The 21694-nt window shown below is 42.2% G+C and overlaps 1 protein-coding gene across 1 annotated transcript in view; it reads left to right on the plus strand.

Annotated features, from left to right (window-relative positions):
* STAP1 (signal transducing adaptor family member 1) overlaps nt 1–20734 on the plus strand; it is a 414195-nt gene extending 393461 nt beyond the window's left edge. The window contains exons 10-11 of the mRNA XM_085636512.1: nt 7749–7814; nt 20412–20734. Of these exons, the coding sequence (XP_085492638.1) occupies nt 7749–7814; nt 20412–20509 (164 nt within the window). The 3' untranslated portion in view covers nt 20510–20734. The remainder of the gene's footprint in view (nt 1–7748; nt 7815–20411) is intronic.
* The last annotated feature ends 960 nt before the right edge of the window (nt 20735–21694 follow it).

Below are 21694 nucleotides of genomic sequence, written 5' to 3' on the forward strand. Positions count from 1 at the left end.
TCACGGGAGGTGACGGTGGTTCCTAATGGCTTCAAATATCTGGGGGTGTTCCTGTCGGCCTCTCAGTCTCTCTCCTGCGACAGGAATTTGGCCCATTGTGGACATAGACAGGAGACCAGGTTCACTCGTGGTTACACCTACCGCTATCCCTGTTTGGCAGATCTGCCATATTTAAAATGGTCTTGTTGCCCCGCCTTCTGTACCAGCTCCAGAATCACCCATACCAGATACGGCCATCATGGTTCCGTCAGCTTAATGCAATCCTTGCCCGGTTCCTTTGGGGGGGGGGCACAGGTTTGTACCGGCTGTCAACAATAAAATTAAGTTGTAAAAAAAAAAGGGAGAACCAAAGTGGGCCCAAGAAAGCTTCACCACTCTAGATCCGTGGCACTTGTTATAAATATGTTCAATGAAGAAGTAATTTCCCTCAGAGACAGGTACTTGAACGGTTCAGAAATTTTCAAAGAGGATTTCCATCATTGACCGAGAAAACATTATATCCCAGCGATGCCAAGTTAAAAGCGGCTTGAGATTTGGTTCTGAGCTTTCAACTTAGGGAATTAAAATGGGGGTGCATAAATAGGTAGCTCTAACATTCAATATCTCTCTGTTTACTTAATATAGCTCAACATAGAATAGATTAATATGATTTATCATACAATCCCTCTGATAAAAAGTACCACTCTGAAGCAGAAAACTGGAAATGTGTTCTCAGATTGCAGTAAAATCAAACCTTTCTGGGATTCAATGTTTAACTGTCTGAGGGAGAGACTGAAGATGCAGTTTTGACCCATACCCTTGTGTGGTATTGCTTGGCAGACAAAGAGCAAATGGAAATGGCTCTATATTTTGGGTTGCATATAACTAGATCTTCACAAATGGAGATGTTTAGAGAGCCCTACAGCGGAAAAGCAAATGAGGAACCTGTAAAAGATAATTCATTTGAGGCTCTTGCATGGCTGACCTCCTCCCTGGCAGATCGTGCCTTTCAGGTCTTCTCGACTAATGCAGTGTCCAGCCCACAGACACTTACCTCTGGAGTCCTGCAGGGTCCAGCCATCAGCCCTACGTTATTTAACATATATTTCCACCCTTTAGCAGACCTGTTGGAAAGCTGTGGTCTCATCCTGTTCTTCTACGAAGATGACATCCAAATCAAGTTTTCACTGACGTCTGGCTGGAGCACAACTCTGGAGATCTTACATCCCTGCCTCAGTCTTGTCTCCTCCGGAATGAATACCAACTCACTAACACTAAACAGTTATGAGACTGAGGTAATGGTATTGATCAAGAGTCCCTGGCTCTGGGGACCCCAGCATTGGCATTCTACATTAGGGGCTTTTCCAGAGCCAAACCACAAGGTTGAAATACCTAGGCTTCTGGCTGAACTCTACCCTATGCATGAAACCACAGGTGGCCAAAGCAGCTGCTACATGCTTTGCCATTATGAAATGGCAAAAAAAGATTTTGTGGATGCTTCCTTTTTCGGCCCAAAGGACAGTCATCCAGGTCATGATCTTATCAAGACTACATTATGGCAAAATCCTGTATCTAGGGACAGATAAGGCTGTGATAAAACGCCTTCAAGTGGTCCAGAACTTGGTAGCCATGTTTCTCCTTCGACTTCCAACACATGCCTCTGTGTCTGGCCTCCTTTGAGGCCTTCACTGGCTACCAGTGGACGAGCAAATCCAGCTTTGCTTTATGCACAAAATCAACTCTTATTCTGGACCATGGTACCTGAAAAAACTTGTGGTTCCTTAGCACCCCTGTGCATTGCGCTTGAGGAATTGATCCCTATAAGCAGTCCCCAGAATCATACAGACCTGGATGGTGGCCGTTCCTTCTCTTTCCTGGGCCCCAAGCTATGTAATAATCTCAGAGTCCATGAGAAGCTGTACTTCCCTAACCCCTTTTTGTAAGGACCTGAAAACTTGGTTATTTTAAGCTGTTCATGTCTATGCTGCCTACCTGTTGCCAAAGCGCTGGGAAACCCTTTTGGGTATCTACGCGCTATACAAGATTTTATTAATAATATTTATGATAATAAATATATCATAAAAGAATTGGACTTCAGAAGATATTTGACAAGAGATGGGTACAGCTCAAGGAATGGCTGGGCAGCAGTCTTTGATCTGTTAGATAAATAGTTTAATTTGAATATGTATTTATTTCTTTTGCAAGAAACTCTACCATCATGGATTGTAACTGTGTTTTATTCACTTCCTCAAGAAAGGTTTGCAAGGCCACAATACATTTATGCAGTCCGCTATTCCAAATATGTTTATTTTGGAGGGTTTTACAGCACTCACAAAACATAATCCATGATTTTATTCCATGTTAAAAGCAAGTCTTATTAGGATAGCAGCTGAAAGCAATTTGCAATACAATATGCAGGTATAAGGTTAATAAAACAACAAAAAATAAAACAAAACAATCACTCTATATATTTTGTGTGGACCAATAGATTTTCATTAAGTACAGGGAGAAAAGAAATGTATGACAGTAATAAAGAGCTCTGTAATAAGATATGGATGTTCAAGGGGGAGCACTGGGCAGAGGCAGTGCATTTGCCCCGGTCAAAACAAGAGAGTTAGGAATGCTGCAGGAGGATGATGAAGATGTTCACGAGAGGAAGCCGGCCCAGATCAACTGTGAGAGGCAGCTCAAGCCCTTACTGATGAAGGAAGGAGCCTTCCACTGAACCAGTGCATGAGGAATGTCAACCATGGCAGGGAGTAGGGCTTTTATATCAGGAATGGCAGTAGGCAAGGCTTTTACCTTGGGATCTGCACTAGACGGATACTACCCCCACCTCCTTCCTGGTCAGGGCTCGCCCATCAAAAATACAACTATTAGGGAGAGTTGGTAGACTTTCGCCACAAAGTAGTGTGTGAATGTGGGCTCAGCCTTTGGAGTCATCCTTCACTCTGAACCCACATGACAGTGCTGCTGCAGAGTTCTTTGGAGTGAAGCCATGGTGTGAGTGGAGATAGAGTCTGTCTGCCGGTCTTGTGACTCAAGGGGAAAACACTGAAGAAAACATCTACACGGGCCTGTTAAGCCCAGAGGTGGACCTCCCCCTACAGAGTAATTCTTAAGAAATAGATCAGTGTTGTAGAGAAAGCGGTCATCTGATGAGGAGGGAGGAATGGAGGTGTCAATCGGTGAGAATTGTCTCCTTGCATCAATGAGCAAAATGCATAGGAAGATGGAAGCTTTCAGACCAAGCGAAATTAACTGGACTGGAAATGAAGGTATAAATGTAGAAAAAAGAGGTGACCTGTGCAGATAAAAGGTGGCAACTGTAAAGGTTGCCTGTGGCAGCTAGAACAGTGTTACAAAGGTGTGTACTTGCAGCAGTGACATACCCAAAGAAAAAAGTAAAGCCCCTGGAGAATGTCATATGCTCACAGATCCTTTTGGCTCTCGATTGTCCGGCAGTGACCAACTCCCACAATATTTTGAAGTTCATTGTCCTGTGACAAGAGGTGTCCCCAGACTGGCTTGAGAAGATCGTGCATGGGAAGGGACTATTGGGTTTCATTGGGAGACTTAAGGATGATAGGGGAAATTAGAAATTATGGTCATCTTGTTTAGGCTGGAGGGTGTGACGGATGCTGTTTTCAGGCCAGCTCTCATAAAAACAAGCATTAGCAAAACCAATAGATCTGGGTTTAGTAAGCTATTCATGGAGCTTTAGCACACTATAGCTGGACACAAAGGAGGAAACCAGCAGGAGTGGACATAGACCACTAAAGCTGTAAAATAGCCCCTCATGCAGATCAATACAAGAACTCAAGTGGATAAAGAAGGTTACATCCAAACAGCCAATAGAATTAGGTGAGAGATTAATACTGCAGTGGGTGAGAGATCAATACTGCAATGGGCTAAGCCAAGGCGTGCTTGATAAAGTCTCAAGCAAACGGTTGTTAGAGACTCATTGAAGAAAGCACAGCTTATACTGTCACATGCATGTTTGCCATAATAGCCATTATTGTTTTTCTGCAAATCGCACACACCTTATTTCAAATATCGCAAATACTCCTTCTTTGAAAGTCATTACCCTGCAACCTAACAATATCTAATCTCCTCAATCCTATTTGTTAATCCCACCAATCATTTGTGCGAAATCACTTTGTTACTACTAATGATCGCATCTAACCCTATCAATGTAATGTACCACAATGAAACTGGAGCAAATGCATGGAATTCTGTCTTTGAGAGCACCGGTCTAATCCCAATAACAAACAACACCCACTGGATTAAACACTAACCTTAAATTCCTGAGCCGCATGCTGCCCAGCGTAAAGCACTTCAATGCCTCATCAGGGGTAGTGTAGGAAGCGCTATGTAAATGCAATTACAATGCAATGAGTTCAGTGCTAACAAGTATAGTAAAACATGCTTTTGAACATGCCCCTACGCTTTAGGGTTATTACCACACATTTTACTAAACAATTTAATCTCCCTCTGCACTGCATCAATTATAACAATGGCAAAGCCAAATTCCAATCATGGCAGCACCATAATACTTTGAAGCATGGTGTGGCGAAATGCTAGTGCTTCCTCTGGATAGGCTTGAGCACAATTCTGACCAAAAGTAGTTTAGTGTGTAAGCATGAAAGTATAGAATATGTCCCCATATGATCAGTGGCATTAAACAGCAGCAGGTGTAGTGACATTAGCAATTAGCATCATGTTAATGCATATAATTACGGGGTTGAGGTACTAAGAATGCATTCAGTAAAAGGATCGTAATTTGCACATCAACTTGTACCAAATGCATTGGTATTTTGCAAACTGATTAATGTATTAACAGGTTGGTTCACAAAATACTGTATCGTAGTGGGAAATTATTCGTCCTACCTAGCGAATATTAGTGAGGTAGGTTGCAAGTTGCTGCCCATTTCGAATTGCTGCCATCACAGTGATGGTAGTCTGTTGAGATCAGCAGACCACCATGTCTGTGATTGCTTTAAAATAAAACACTCTTTTTTAAAAATGCATTCTGTTTTCCCTAAAGGAAAACGGGATGCATTTTAAAAACAAAGGAAAAGTTTCATTAACTTCTTTTTTAGGAGTAAGCAGAGGTTCCCGGGAACACTGCGTACTCTTAAAAATGTTTTTTCAACATTCACAAAGCGAAATGGTGCTGTGGAAACCACTTCCTGATTATGAATGGATTACCACCTTTGTTGAGGTGTCGGTAAAATAAGTTTTTTTTGCGACCGGATTTCAGTCGCAGAACATTAATACATACCATAAGAAATCGATATATGGAAGGGCGACCTAAAAACACCCCTTTTAAATATTGATCTGTTTGGTTTCCTAAACCCTTTCAACGATTTGGAAACACTTTTCCGAATCGTTAAATAGGTTTACTGCAGTTGAAAAAGGGTCTTAGCATTCGCAAACCCTCTGATTTCCCAAATAAGAGGGTGTACGGAGGGGAGAATAGGTTTGTGGTTTATGTCCACCTGCATTTTTGTTGAAATTGTAAATCCAGCCACGCATGTGGTTTGAGGGGGCGGGGGTCATTAAAAATGACAAATTATTCACTTCTGTTCTGTAAGATGTATGGTTGTGAGCTACTTTATTTGAACCTGATGTCTAACCGAGTGTTAGATTTTAATTTGTATCCTTCATGAGCACAATGCTGCTGGTAGGTGTGCCCTCAGGAAATTGGTGCCGAGTAGATCTAGAGATAGGACTGGCTAAGGGTAGATAACCTTGTGGTGAGACTGTCATTGGGCAAAGTATTAGAAAACTTGGTGCCTTGGAGATAGGGAACATCAGAAGCAGTTAGTCTTGGGACTGGGAAAGCATAGAAGAAAATACAGGGAGGCACTGTGTCGTGAAAATACTTGGCACTGGTCTGGTGAACAAAAGGAAATGGGTGAGAGGGGGACAGACTAGATGCAAGTAAAAGAAAATGGGGAACCAAGATAAATTTTGGCTCTGACAAAACGTACCACAGGAACATAACCCTCCAGAAGAGATCAAAAGAGTCACAGGCACCAAACTACAAAGACTGATGCTCAATAACATAGGTGGAATGATAATTAAGACCGATCATGTGTAGGCAGTGCTTAATTTGTAATACAACGAGTGTAGGTGCCCGAAGCTCTGCTGAGGAGCCCACGGCTGAAGAAGTTAAATATTGGTGCCCAGAATATAAATGCTGATAGTCTGACCATTAATCTCACTCTTGCAGGTTCCTGCTTTCTCCCTTTGTGACAGTTTTTCCATCTTTTTCTTCCTCCCTCTTTCCGATTTGTTCGCCTTTCCCTCCTTTTCTCATGGTCAATATCTGATGGGGGAAAAAAAGTGCTGTGTCTCCTACCATCAACCACCAGTGCAAATGAATCACTAGGTGGAGGACAGCAATACCCAAACAGCACCCTCTGCCAACACCCTTTAGGGAAGCACATGACCATATTTACACTCTCAGGGACTATAGTGGCTGGTCGAAAGATCCCCTCTCAATCAATACAGAGAACAACCAAAGAGAAATTACTGTATAAAACTACAACACCCACATGCTCAAAAGGTTCAGGGGAAGGGACAAAAGCCCATTGGTTGAAAAAAAACAATATATGGCAGGCATCAGTCTTCCCCCAAGAACCTAAAGCACCAAGAGGCCAAGGAATTAAAAAAACTGTATTATACATACAACGGCTAAAGGTGCAATTTAACATACTGTTCGGAAAATATTTCAAATAAAGCCACAAACTCTGTGCACTATCTTGATCTCTGTCTTGTGTACTTTTCATAAAGCGGATTTTGAATGCAAATACACATGGAAATGGCTTAGCATGCTTATTTAAACTGATTAATACTAAGTTAAGACTTTAAAGCTAGTTCACTTGTCTGTCTTAGCTAACCCTATTAGCATCATCTTAAGTAAATGCACATCTTGAGATGTGCTAAGATGATTCACAGAGTGTTTGCAATTAAGAGCCTCATTTAGTGGTTGTTGGTAAAGGGACATCACTAAAAAGTGTCCTGAGCAATAACCTTTACTGTCCCCAAGTAACCTGAGTGCAGTGGACGGAAAGTTCCTGATGGTAGACCTGCTAATGTCAGAGTATTTAGGGGCACTCTATAGACTTTCCTGGGACCTCCAGAAATTGTGATGGAGGAGTTGCCCAATTAAGGGCAGCCCCAGCAATGTCATTCTTTTCACTAGACCTCCTGTCTGCAGCCACCACTGAAACCACGACCATCCCAGACAGAAAAAACATTTAAATGTTCCCCATGTTATGGGCCTTGGAGATGGGCCCCTGCTTGAGGGGCAGGGTACAGGTCTGTCTTCATAAATCAATGGTGATAGAAGATCTGCCATGCCACCATGGCATTGCAGTCTTTTTGTCATTGTTTTTTTGACAGACATGGTTAACAAAGTAATTTTGAGCAAGAAATACCTACCTGACCAGTAGACAACTCTAGATTTAGCAACCTGGCCTTTCTTTGCTAGTGTCCGCCATAGCAGCACCAAACCCCAAGTCATCCCCCAGGCAAGTTAAGAGTGTTGATTCTTTTAGAGTGGTGATTTATTGAGAGATCCACAGATGGCTATTAAATCCTCTTTTAGATTGCCAAGTTTGTGAGATATATACTTGCTGACTCCCGAACACTGACTTGAAAACAATAGCACACTTGTAATGGCAACTCCTCATAGCATTAGCACTCAATGGTACAACTTACATATTGTGTAACATTCATATTTCTTTCCTATATTTCAGCAGATGACACTGCAGAATTTCAAAATCTTTCGCTGGGATACAAAAGTTGTGACAGGAATCCTGCAGGTGTGTCTCTACATTTTTATCTTTTAACTGTATATTGTGTTTATAGTGCATAGAGATCCAGTAGCAGGTTCTCTTTTTCTTCAAGACAGATTATGCAGATTAATTGTTCCTTTTTCTTGTAGTTCACCACAGTATTTGCCATTATACAGAACATTTCTTGGACCATATTGCTGCATTGTACCACTGGCACCATTTGACCGTCCCACCAAACCACAACACATAGTGCAACACCAGACCTTCTCTTGCTTTTCACTATACCGCACATTATAATATATTACATCAGTCTTTACCATGTAACTTCACCTTGCAACATATGTCAACACGCCTTAGGACACATCATACCACCAAACACCACAACACATGGGACCCCACATACTGCCCAAAGAACAATTGCGTAACTACCAATTTCATTCAGCGATGTCTCTTTGCATAATATCATAACGTAGAGGGGCACCACGTTACACCTTACAAGACCAAACAACACCTCAAGACTCCACAACTTGCAAAATCATACAACATGCCATGCCATACCATACACCAGTATGCTTCCCCCTTTGCATCATTTCACCATACCACAACACCTCTCACTAGGACTTCACACCACCATTCTCCACATCACACTGCTCTGCAGAACATACATATAACAAATTGACAACAAGTCATTTGACACCACCATTGCAAGCCCACGCCATTCTACAACATCTTATTGTACAGTATGCACGTAGAGGCTAGAGCCAGGGCAACATCTGGATGGAAGGGCTTATAAATCAGAAAGACATGTGAGCCAGAGAGATAGTAGGGCATGGAAACACTTGAACCTGGTGGATATGTGGATATGAGAGACACATGGGCAAACAAGACCCACCTCAGAATCTTTCAAAGTAATATCACCATGTTCTGACACAACTATACAACACCACATTACTCCATGTCAAATTACTCCACCTCACACCCGAGCATAACAAAATAAATGATATTTCACTACATACCACCTGTATAACTCCCTACTACATGACCTCACACATGGTTACAATCTTCACACTTCAGCATAGCTCACTGCGCCACCTATCTCTCAAGGAGTAACTGCTTGCAAATAGAGTTTATTTTTAGGTTTGGCTTGATAACTACACTGTTGCTAGAATGTGTGTGATCAATCTAGAGAACAAGTTACTTACCGTCAGTAATGCTTATTCTGGTGAATACTCAATCCAACCGCAGAGTCCTCAGTAGTGAATATCTTGAGGTGCCAGACTGGATCTGGAAACTCAAAGCAGTGCTCCTGCATGACATTAGGTTTCTTTGTGCGACTCCGTGTCAACTTCATTCCGCTCCAGATGTGACAAGTGGAGCTGTACATAAGCGGAATGGCCCAGATTAAAAGGTTGTGCTGGACCAAATGCCATCCCGACAAACCTGACTGTCAAGGCAATAGTGCTTTGTGAATGTGCACTCTGATGCTTATGTAGCAACCTGACAAATATTGAGGACTGGCCCTCAGTGTGCCAACGCAGAGGTAGTAGCCTTGGCTATGGTGGAATAAGCACTCAGACCTTCTGGAGCCTGTGTCTAAGCCAATGTGTAGCAGATCGTAATACAAAGGGCCAATGTTGGAAATGGCCCTTTCTGTAGGACCACCCCCAAAATGGTTGCCTTCCTCCTCCCCTTTTTGATGAATTCGTTTTTGTGGGCCTTAGGACTCTGTGCACTTTACCACTGCTAACCAGTGCTAATATGCTGGTGCTGACTCCCCTAAATATGGTTTGATTGGCATATACCTAATTGGCATCGTTTAATTTACTTGGAAGTCCCTTGTAGAGTGGTATACCATATACCCAGGGCCTATAAATTAAATGCTACCAGTGGGCCTGCAGCACTTATTGTACCACATACCTAAGTAGCACTCTAAAACCCGTCCCAGGCCTGCCATTGCGGCCTAAATGCAGTATCACACTGCCATATTGACTTGGCATTGAAACCCCCTTGCCAAGTCTTAGACTCCCCTTTTATTACATTCAGGCCACCCCTTAGGTAGGCCCTAGGTACCCCATAGGACAGGGTGCTGTGTAACTAAAAGGTTGGACATATACATTTAAGTTTTACATGTCCTGGTAGTGAAAAACTCACAAATGCATTTTTCACTACTGTTAGGCCTACCCTTCCCTTAGGACAACATTGGGGATTCCTTATTACATATAAGCTATAATTCCTAATTGAGAGAAGGTAGATTTGTCATGTTTGGTTTCTACGGAATTGTAATGAAAAGCTCTCTTTAATTGTACCATTGGATTTTTAATTAGTTTTGAAAATGCCACTTTTAGAAAGTGGGCATTTCCTGTCCTTAACCCGTTGTGCCTGCAGCCTGTCTTGGGTCACATGGCTGGGTATAGCTGACAGACTTTGTGAATTCCCCCAAGAATAATGGGATTAGCTGAACCTCAATGGTCCTGTCTCCTCACAATAGGCCTAACAACCCTGTATTGCCACTGCAGCCAGCTTGGAGCCAGGGAAGGGGAGTCTGGACATGCCAAGAGTTTCAAACAACCTTTCTATAAGTTTCTCCCACCTTCTAGGAGAAGGACATCAGGGTATAAAAGTAGGATCTTCAGACCCATTCATCAGTTCATTACTGGATCTGCAGAAGGACGCTGAGAGGACTGTCTGATGCTGTGCCCTGCTGTGCACTCTGCCAGATGGCTGCTGTACCTAGAAGGATTGCTTTGCTGCCTGGAGCCTGTCTTAAACCCTCAGAGGCCAGCCCTGCTGTTGATCCCTGCATCTTCACCTGCACCCAGAACTACTAGAAGTGGCTCCAAGGGCTAGTTTGCTGGCCTCCTGTTTAGTGCCAAAGGAACATAACAAACTCCTACCAAATTGAACCGCACCTGTACCTAGTCTGAGTGAGTCCTGAACCCACAATAGGTCGCCATCCAGTCCTTGACCCTTGGTTGTGCTGCAAAACATGACCAATTTTCAAGACTGAGGACTTTGGCTAAAAAGGGCTCTGAGAACCAGGAGGAGAACGGGACCAACCTGCTCGCCTATCCGCCCGAATTGCATTGCGGGTCGAATTGAATTAGCGGCTTCTCTTGCTATGTTCTTCTCCACAGCAGCAAATATGTTTCAGCGGTCCTTCGCCAAAGGAATATCCAAACTCGTGGCACTGTCGTCGGCTACAGCAAGTCCAAAGGTAAAAATCTTCACTGCGACTTCCCTCCATGGTTAGCCACACTACCTCCTCAGACACTCCTGCAGCCTTGCTCAGCTGAACTTCTGCCTTCTCAGACATATTTCTTTCAAAATGTTTCTATTTTTTTTTTTTTTTTTTTATTGAATCTGATCTGTAATATTCCATCAAGTATTTTCTTTACAACAGAATAAATTCTTAATAAAACAGTAATACATCAGAAGAGATAAAAGTGAAGCAAAAATTTACACAGTTTGCCCTGTCATTTCCTATCGACCCTTTGCATCTCAAGAGGAGGATCTTACATCAGAATACCAATCGGAGATAGGAGCCCAGATGTGGGTGCCCCGGGCTCTGACTTTCCTACCTCTTGTACTATATATAGCTATCTCCTGTTTAAATGTGGCGAGAAAACGGCTAAGCGACATCTGAAAGGATGGTACGTTGGGATCTTTCCAACAAGCCGCCAGAATAATACGAAATACAGCGGTACCCAAGAAAACAATCCTTTGTTCCTCCAGACTATAACATAAGGATTCATCGTAACCTAAAAGAAATAGGGTAGAAGAGGATCTAAGATTACGCCTAAATACCTGAGCCCAAAATCCTCCAATTGATGTTTGTAAGTTATCTAGTTTTGGACAATCGGCGAACATATGAATTATATCTGCTTGTCCCTGTCTACATCTGGGGCAGCGATCATCAACTCGTAATCCCCAGTTGAAGAGTTTAGCCGGAGTAAAGTACAGGTTGTATATAGTTTTAAAATATTGTGCTTTAAGGTTAGGCGCTAGAAATAATGTTGTATAAAGAGTTAGGGAATAGGGGATATCCACATCTGGATTTTCAAGTTTTTGTGCCCAGGATCTCTCCACACGTTCTAAATCATCGTTACAGGATTGAGAAAATAGGTTATATAAAGTGCCTATCCTAGTAGTTCGCTTCTCAATAATAGAGAAAAAGTAATAGTTATCTAAATTAATATCAAATGTAAAGTTACGAATATTAGTAAAAACTTGAAAATATTTTAGATAATCAGTGGATGAAATATCGAATCTCTGTTGAAGTCCCTCAAAGGATGGGGTAACGTTCTGTCCAAAGAAATGGCCAAATGTATATATACCTAAATTTTCCCATCTCCTAGAAACGTTATCTATCAAAGATGGTGATATGATCTTGCTATACCAGAGGGAAGTATATCTTGTTATTTTAGGTATACCTAATTGTTTAGAGGCAAGTTTCCATACTTTAAATGCATCTCCTATTACCTTAAACTTAGTCTTTTTATAATATGAAGCCTCAAGTTGTTTCAGAAGTAGCCCTCGTGATTTATTACCTAATGCTAATTCAAAAATAGAAGGAAGAAAGGAGTCTGTATTAGATAGATTGAAAGGTTTGACTTTAAAAAGCGGGCCCATTTGTTGAAGTAGTGTCGCCCATAGATAGAATGTCAGATTCGGGATACCAAGCCCTCCTCTATGTATAGGGAGGGTTAGTGATGGTAATGCTCTCCTAATTTTACCATAATTCCATATAAATTTGGATATTATGGAATCAAAGCTTTTGATAATACTACCGTCGACCATCCATGGGATAGCCCGGAATAGATATAGTATTCTAGGAAATATACTCATTTTAATATAGTTTGCTCTCCCTATTATTGAAAGATGTAAATTATCTACCCTCTTAAGATCTGTTTTCACTACCTTGATCAGAGGATCATAATTAAGTCTATTAATTTCTTTTATTTCAGGGGAGATATTCACACCGAGATAAATTGCATTTTTAACTCTATAGGGACTATCAAATGTAATGTTGTTTGTACACAAAACCATAGTTTTGTCTCTATTAAGAGAATAGCCAGAGTAAGATCCAAAGACCTGGGTTATTTGTTCTATTTCTACTATTGCATCGGCAGGTTTGGTTGTAAGCACCGCAATGTCGTCGGCATATGCCAGTATTTTAGTAGAGTATGAGCCCACCTTGACTGGTTGTATTTGGGGGGAGTCAAGAAGTTTCAAAATTAAAGGGTTAATTACAAGGGCGAATAATATCGGGGAGCAGGGGCAACCCTGTCTAGTGCCTCTTTGTACCTCTACAAACTCTGACTCAAAGCCTTCAATGGATAATTTGGCCCTAGGACTAGTATACAGGGCTTTTAGGGCGTTGATAAAACATGGGCCAAAGTTATTAAATTCCATGATTCCCCATAAGAAGCTCCAAGACACTCGATCAAATGCTTTTTCAGCATCGAGTAGGATCATCGACATCTCTCCCCCCATGACAGCCATAATATCAAATAAGGCGATGGTTCTGCGGGTATGATCGGTCGTTCCTCTACCAGGAATAAAGCCATGTTGCCATGGGGATACGAGATGTTCGATAACCCCCCTCAGTCGGTTAGCCAGTATCTTGGAGTAAAGCTTTGAGTCAGAGTTTATAAGTGAGATTGGTCTATATGAGGATGGAAGCTGGGGAGGTTTCCCTTTTTTTAGAAATATCGCAATATTAGTATGCTTCCAGGACTCTGGTGTAGCTGAGTGATATTGTATCCCTAAAAACAGATCTAATAGATAAGGTAGTATCTGTTTGCCCAACACCTTATATAGCTCTAGGGGGATCTTATCAGGACCGGCCGCCTTCCCGTTAGCTAAGTCCGACAAAGCCATCTCTAATTCATCCATTGTAATTTCTTTCTCCAATTCATCTCTGTCTACTCTGTCTAACATTCCTGGTATTTCTGATTCCGGTAGCCATTCACTAAGAAATGTTTTCGTATCTCTTGTAGAAAGGTGTTCATTTTCCATTTGGGTACAGTTTTTGGTAATATTTACGAAACACCTCCACAATATCTTGAGGGGAGGTGTACTGTTGTTCCTCATAATTCAATATTCTTTATTTTGTTGTACGTTTGTTTTTGTCTAGTTTTAAGAGCTAATTGCCGCCCTACTTTTTCCCCTGCTTCATAAATTCTATCTCTATTTGCTTGATAAATTTCCGCTGCTTTTTTTGTTAATGAGCTATTAATTTCTGTTTTTAAAGTCAATCATTTTTGCAGTGTATCAGAGGTTGAGATTCCTTCTTGAATTTGCTTAAGCATGTAGTGTTTCCAGGTTGATGAGTTCCACATTAAGTTGTTTATTAATAGTGTCTTGCTTTTTCTTACTACTAGCAACAAACGCTATAGTCTCTCCTCTTATTACTGCCTTAAAACAGTCCCATACACTAAATCTAGGTGCACTATATTGATTGCTGTCAAAGAAGGACTGAGCATATGTTGTGATATGATTAATGTAATCTGGGTTAATAAGAAGTTTTCGGTCAAATGACCATTGGCTATTAGGTCTATTGAAACTGTCCAGTTCAAAAACTAACGTAAGTGCATTGTGGTCGGAGATGGTTTTAGGGGATTTAATAATGTCTACTAGGGCTGTCTGATGTAATGATGTCAAAAAAAAGTCTAGTCGGACATACTTATTATGGGGATGGGAATAAAAGGTGAAGCCATTTTCATTCTGCTTCAATATATCCCAAGTATCCATTAAGTTATGACTATCCATCAGATGAGATAGTGCTCTGTAAACTTTAGGCTTACGGCCACTATAATTCTGTGGGAGTCTATTGTTTACCAATTTTTCAATATTTATATTAAAGTCCCCACACAGAATAAGTGGACCATTCCAGGAGGCCAGTTCTAACTCAAGTTCAATAAAGAGTTGTGGGTCATCCAAATTAGATCCATAGAGTGAGCAAATAGTTATAGACGATTCTAGCTGGACCACAGCCCACCTACCATATTTGTCAGCTAGTCGGCGTCTAGGACTCCCCAAACCGGGTCTTGCCAAGATAGCGACCCCCCGTACTTTAGACATTTGAGATGTTGCAGCTAACAAATTAAATCCAGGAATGTTTAATAAGTTTTTATCTTGTCCAGCTATGTGAGTCTCCTGAATACAGAGGATATCAACAGGATCCTGATATAATAATTGGAAAAATTGGGCCCTTTTCCTCCCATCATTAAGGCCCGCTATGTTCCAACATCGTAATTTTAATCTCCCCATCCTCTATTTCCCATTGACCTGGTACTATCTAATTCACTTAATTTACACCACCCCCAGCCGACTTTACTTTCAACATCCACAATGCTATTCTTCTCACAGTTCTGATTAGCTAAAATAACTAATATAGGATTCCAGTTAGTTAAGAAAAAAAGAATTAAAGTGTCAAAATAGCCTTTACAGTTTCCTACACTACAGATCAAGATCATTTTTTTCAATTTTTCCTTCCCCCCTTGCCCTCCCTCCTTCCCCTCCCACTCCCTCCACACCCCAGTAACCCTCCCTCCACCCTCCTCCACCCAAAATGTGAGGCAATTAGACTCTATAAGAGTCTTTAATGATGGAGAGATGCTCCCATACCAGACTTGTGGTGAGCTTACTCTTAAAGAACATAAAGAGAAGAAAGGAAAAAAGAGAAAAAGAAAGAAAAATATAAAGAAACATATAGAAACATTTTAGAATTTGTTTGATCTGATGTCTCGAAATAAAAAAAAAAACTCGATAATTTCGAGACATCAGATCAAACAAATTCAAAATGTTTCTAAGTGCGAAGCTACGGACTGACCAGGCCCAATCCCGTTCTTGTACCTCAGCTGCACTCCATTGCGGCTGGCGTTTAATTTTCGACATTGGTCCAGTCTCGCACGACCAGATGGCCGCCGTTGGCGCTTTGATCTTTTAGGCACTAGATTTCCTTTAAAACTTTTAAAACTCATAACTCTGGTTCTACTGATTGAATTTTTGCCATGTTGGTGTCAATTTATAAAACTTTACTATTTTTTTCTAAATTTGTTTGGGATTGTTCATGTATTGTGTTTTCACTTTATTTCTGTTTGTGTACTGCATAAATACTTTACTCATTGCCTCTAAATTAAGCCTGACTGCTTTTTTGTGCCAAGCTACCCAGGGTTAAGCACAGGTTAATATAGTGACTTACTGTGATTCACCGTGCAAGGGATTGTGGCTTTTGCTTGAAAGGTTCTCACACCCAAGTCAACCAGCAGCTCAGTTTCTCAAACCATCCGTCATGATATGGTCCGCTTCTACACCGCCTTGTTTTTCTTTGCACCCAAGTACATCCAGTAGTCCTTGGTATGATAAAATGTAAAAGCTCAGTGATCTTGTGGGGTCCAAGCGATGTAGTCTCTCCACCTATATTGGGAGATGAGGCACAGCAAAGAATGTCGGAAGAGTAAAGGCTTAGGTGACATGAGTGTGACTACATTTGGCAGGAATGCACCTTGAGTTCTTAACACCAGATTGTGCTGAGAAAAAAAAGTACTATAAGGCTGTTGGACCAAGAGGGCCTGAAGCTTACTTGCGTGACACATGGATGTTATTGGGACCAGAAAGACTGTTTTCAGGCTCAAGATGCTTGCAGGACAACTGTGCCTTTGCTCGAAAGGGGTGCAGATTAGGAAAGTGTGAACCCAATTTAAGTCCCACAGTGGCAATACAAAAGGTTTTTACGGAAACATATGTTGCAAACCTTAGGTGATTTGAACAAGACAAATTGTAGAACAAACTTAAGAAGGCCAAGACGCATGAAAAGTAACCTATAACAGTGCAAATTGCAAGTCTTCGCTGTCCCAAAGATAAAACGTATGACAATACTTTCAACAGTTTGGTTTTCAATGGGTCCATCTGGTGGGTGATGCACAAAGTCACAAGCTTATCTCAGCACCCTGCATACACCGAATTTGTGGAAGGCCACCTCACTGCCAAGATCACATCAATAACTTCATAAGAAAGATCAAAGGAAGTCAACTGCTGCTGCTTAATCTCCAAGCATGGAGGAGCAGAATGCCTAGGCCAAGGTGCAAAACCCTGCCCTGCTGCTGTGACAGAAGTTCCCCCAAAGCTGCAGCCTGATATAAGGCCAGTGCTCATGCCCAGAATATCCAGGTACCCTACTCTCCTCACCCAATCCGGTGCCGCTAAGATGACTTGGGCCAGGTGTTTCCTGACCTCCTTCAGTACTCAGGGTAGTAGAGGAAGTGATGGGAAGGCATACTTGAGTCCTGTGATATGCATCTCTGAAAGAGAGCCCTCTGGGGAACGTCAATGCACAAAAGGTTTGACACTGCATTCTCAGCAGTGGTGAATAGATCGGAGCCTGGGTTCTCCCCATTGTTGGAACATGCCCTGTGCCACCTCCGTGTCTAGCTGCTATTCGTGATTCACTAGGTGTGCCTGGATGAGTTTGTCCACACTAGCATTCAAAGACCTCACCAGGTGGATCATGACCAGGTAGATGTCCCAAGGTCACATACAATTCCAGAGGGGCAGAGCTTCCTGGCACAGGACACAACCCCATCCCACTCTTCCTGTTGCAATACCACATGGCAGTAGTGTTGGCTATGAAAACCTATAACAGCCTCCCTTCAAAGGTTGGCAGGAAGGTCTCCAACAGCAGGTGAATAGCCAGCAATTCCAGGTTAACGTGAGGGCGAGGTCCACCAAAAGCAAGAGTCCTCTGATCTGTACTGAGGCGCAGGTAACATCTGTGAGTATATTGGACTGGAACATGGAACTAGGTGTTCTGCATGCCCAACGTCACCCTTCATTCTCCTGTATCCAGGGCAGAGCAAATCTGGGCCAGTTTAAGCATCATAAATTTGTACTTCTTCAGGAAGATGTTGAGCAGTCGAAGAACTAAAATAGGGTGATGTCCTCCACTTTCTTTGGCACTTGGAAATAGCAGGAATAACATAACACCCCTTTCTGATTTCTGAGCCTGGGGTCATCTCTGACTCCTTTATCCAAAAGAGCCTGGACTTCCTGCAGCAAAATGTACAAATGATCTTCCGAAAGCCTTTGTGATCTAGGTGGGATAGGCAGTGGTATCAAAAGGGATGGCAGGGCGTAGCCCCTTTGGACGATCTAGAGGACCCACCTGTTGGACGTTATTGCTTGCCACCACTAGAGAAAATGCATGATCCTGTCTCCCATGGGGTGATTGGGTAAGGCCATGGGTAAATGAATGCGGCTTGAAGGCTTCTGATGGAGATGCTGGACGCTGGGCGTAGCCTGCTGGGCTAGCTGCTTTTGGGTTGGTGGTTCTTGACATTGTCTTAAGGCAAAGACCCTAGCAATGCCTCAAAAAGGGCAAAATTAATGTGGATACTGCCTTGTGGGTGTAGAAAGGCCAAGAAAGCACCCAGGTGTTCTAATTTCTTTAAAACGCTTGAGGGCAAATTCAGCCTTCATGCCAAAGAGGCAGGACCCATCAAAAGTCATGTCCGTGAGTGATGCTTGGACGTCAATCAAAAAGTCTGTGCATCTTATCCACCTGTGGCACTGGAGCACCACATTACTACTCAAAGCTCTGCGCAAGTAGCTATTGTGTCCATTCCTGATTGGATGACACACTTGAGTCTCAAAATGCATGGCAGTAGGGTCCCGACAAACAGCTGGAGTTGACCATCCTACGAGCAAGGCTGGCAGAGAATTATATTTGAATCCTTGTCAGGCAGGGTCAGGGTCATAGGAAAGGAATTGGAGATCACTCTGCCGGTAGAGGTATGTACCACCAGGCTCTAGAGAGTAAGATGCTGTGTAAAAAAACAGGCAGTCACCAGGAGCTGAGCTATGGCACTGTGCTACTTGATTGTTTACGATTGCACAAGAACAAAGCTTTGGACAAGTACCCATGAGGGTGTGAGTCCACTGGACTTTTGTAGGTCCATACATAAATTGTCATCATCATATTGTGGGGAAATATCATACCCATTGTCATCAAAACCAGGTCGGGTTTAGTCCAAATCGGATTCAAATAGATGTGAGAGTACTTGAGGGCAGCCTCTTGGCAAAAGCATTCTCTTGTCTGATTCAGAAGGAATGAGGTGGGCAAATAAGAACTGAACTTGTGCTTGGTTTCTATCTAGGTCAGGACAGATTTGGTTTGAAGTCATATAGAAATAGGAGCTTGACCTCCTTCCCCTAAAGCGGGTTCAGGAGTTACAGGCAGTGCCGAAGGCGTACCCACTGACAGTAATCCAGTTGAAGGCCTCCGTGGATCCCTGGGCCCAAAGGCACACCATAGTGAACCAGTAAGGTGCTGGAAATGTTGAGCATTGCCTCCTTAAATGCCTCAATTTATTGCAGCATCACCAACAGATCTGGGAACTCAGGCTATCTCAATCGGTTACGAAATTGGTTGCTGAGTTGGGGAGCGAGACTGCAGGGCACTGTAACATCCTCTTGACTTCTTTGTAGGAGAGTCATGCGTGGTCAAGGCAAGCGTGGTTCCGCTCGCTCGTGGGGAAACAGCACGCGTGGCTCTGCCCGCGTTGCTAACGCCATTTCCCGCACGGCAACCCCTCCTGCTCAACATGAACTAACTCTCCACTGCAGCCATGCGCCACGCCACCTGGCAGTAGTAGTTATTTTACCTCACCATGACATTAGGGTGAACTATTTCAAGCCTAATTAGTCAGTGCAACGACTCACAGGTGTTGAGGTACTGCTCTAGCACTCCTATTAGCAAGCCACCCCTGCCACAATCACATCCTAATAATAATTTGTTTCTTATATTATGCTCCATGCAATACATCTGCCATATCTAAGCTCTATAAATGACAGATGCTATCATTACCCAATTTATGGTACTCAATTTACTGACCTTGGATGGATGGAAAGCCAAGCTCATCTTGCCAGGATGTGAACTTTTGACCGTCAGAATGCCACGAGCCGTTTAGAGTTTGTCAGATTCTTTGTGGTAATGTCTCGATTCAGCAATTGTTTTACTGAAACCTGTGATCATAATAATACTGCAAACTTGGATTCAAATGCAAAATAACTTATTGACCGATCATTATCCACTTATAAAATTGTGATGTCCGCCTCAGCTTTTTGTTTGTGCTTTCTATTGAAGTGAACAGGTGTTGCAGCGTTTTTAATGCGGTAATATCACTCTCCTCTGGCTTAAATAGCAAGATGCGAGAAATCCCGCTTCCACACTATTTGCCTTCTATTCTACAGCCTTAGCTAAATACGGGCCTGAATGAATCTGGTAGTCCGAGGTAAATAAAAAAGTTAATTTTAAAAGAGCCAGCATTTGTGTTGTGATCTGAAAACATATGGCTTTATGTGGAACGTTTCATAAATCGAGCGCACACCTCCACGTTTTAGTTTATTTTTTTGTCTAGAGCTTACTCTTTCTCTGCACTTTGATACCTTTGATTTGTTTTTCAATTTTATACCTTTTTCAGTTCTCTCAATTCCAGACAGTTGTTTTTGTTAAAGTTTGAGGGACGTCATTCACTGCTTTGTACATTATTCTTCTAATGATGCTTCACACAATTTATTGATTTAGATCTTTTGCAGTGACCCACTCCCTCCTTTTTTTTCCAGGACGCCTAAGCGATGAGCTGGTCGACATATTACAGAAAAGAAGGGAGAAGATGCAGCTATCGCCAGCGACACGACCCGTGGCTAACCGAAGAACATGAACCTAGCAATCTTTTTATGGCAGTAGTACATGGCCGGATGACTGATTACCACCAACTTGGCCAAAACAAGCGCAGTGATCAGTTTGCGTCACAGCGCATACGAAATTTAGCTCTTGCGAGGTTCACATAAAGAAAACTACTCTGGATCTATTTTGTGAAGCCAAATTGCTCTTGTAAATGCTGTACATTTTGTAATTATTAATTAAAATCTGAATATTCTGGAAATATTACAGGTCTTCGTATTCAGGAAATATTATCAAATATATAGCAAAACAGCACTTATTTTAAATAATGTTTGAAGTAGTGGCAGCATCCTAGGCCAAGTTGACAAAGGAGTCCCCCCTAGTACACTACCAGAATGTGCGAGAGCTTGTAGCCATCACAGGAAGCCGCCATATTTCTAGAAATATAGGACTACTCAGTGCATGGGTCTCAAACTGACATTCCTAAGCCTGTGACCTCATTGACACCCCCTCCCCTCCAATAGCTTGTTTTGTCATCAGTGCTGTAGCATTTTCAGCTGTTTATATATGGCGAGAGCGGACATTCTACGATCACTATTTCGAATATATTTCACTGGGCAGCTTTTTACTATTCCTATTTAAAGCTTACCGATTTGATTCAATTACAACATTCCTGCACGCATAGCTTCTGAAGTGAGACCATTCATCAGAAGTTGGTTGGCTGCAGTGGTCATTATGTGTAGATCAGGGATAACCTTGGTTTGTCCATAAAAATGATCACGAGGACTTGTCTAGGTGTTAAATTGACAATTGTGCATGGAAATATATCATTAATTTCCCATCTCGTTTTAGATATAACAAGGATGCAGTCTATATATCCTGTGTACATAAGTCTTATTAATGGCTACATTATTATATTGAATGCAAAATGAAGAGAAATCACGTTCACTAAATAACTCCTACCTCACGCATCTTGGGGGCACTTTCAAAATATAGGGCCTGATATAAGGTTTAGCGACCAGACTGAAGGAAGACAGGGGTGAGGGAGCTTTACTCCGCCTGCAAGATTGAGAGATGTTCGCTGGCCCGTGGACATCTCTATACATTGGCAGGAACCACAGTCATAGCGGTTCCTGTCAATATTGGAAAAGTTTGACGGAGGGCACCGTCAAACATGAGAGCAGGATGTCAAACTTTTCCACAGTTCTAAATTTAAAAAACA

The sequence above is a fragment of the Triturus cristatus genome, chromosome 2_1 (genome assembly GCF_964204655.1).
Source record: "Triturus cristatus chromosome 2_1, aTriCri1.1, whole genome shotgun sequence".
Taxonomy (NCBI): domain Eukaryota; kingdom Metazoa; phylum Chordata; class Amphibia; order Caudata; family Salamandridae; genus Triturus; species Triturus cristatus.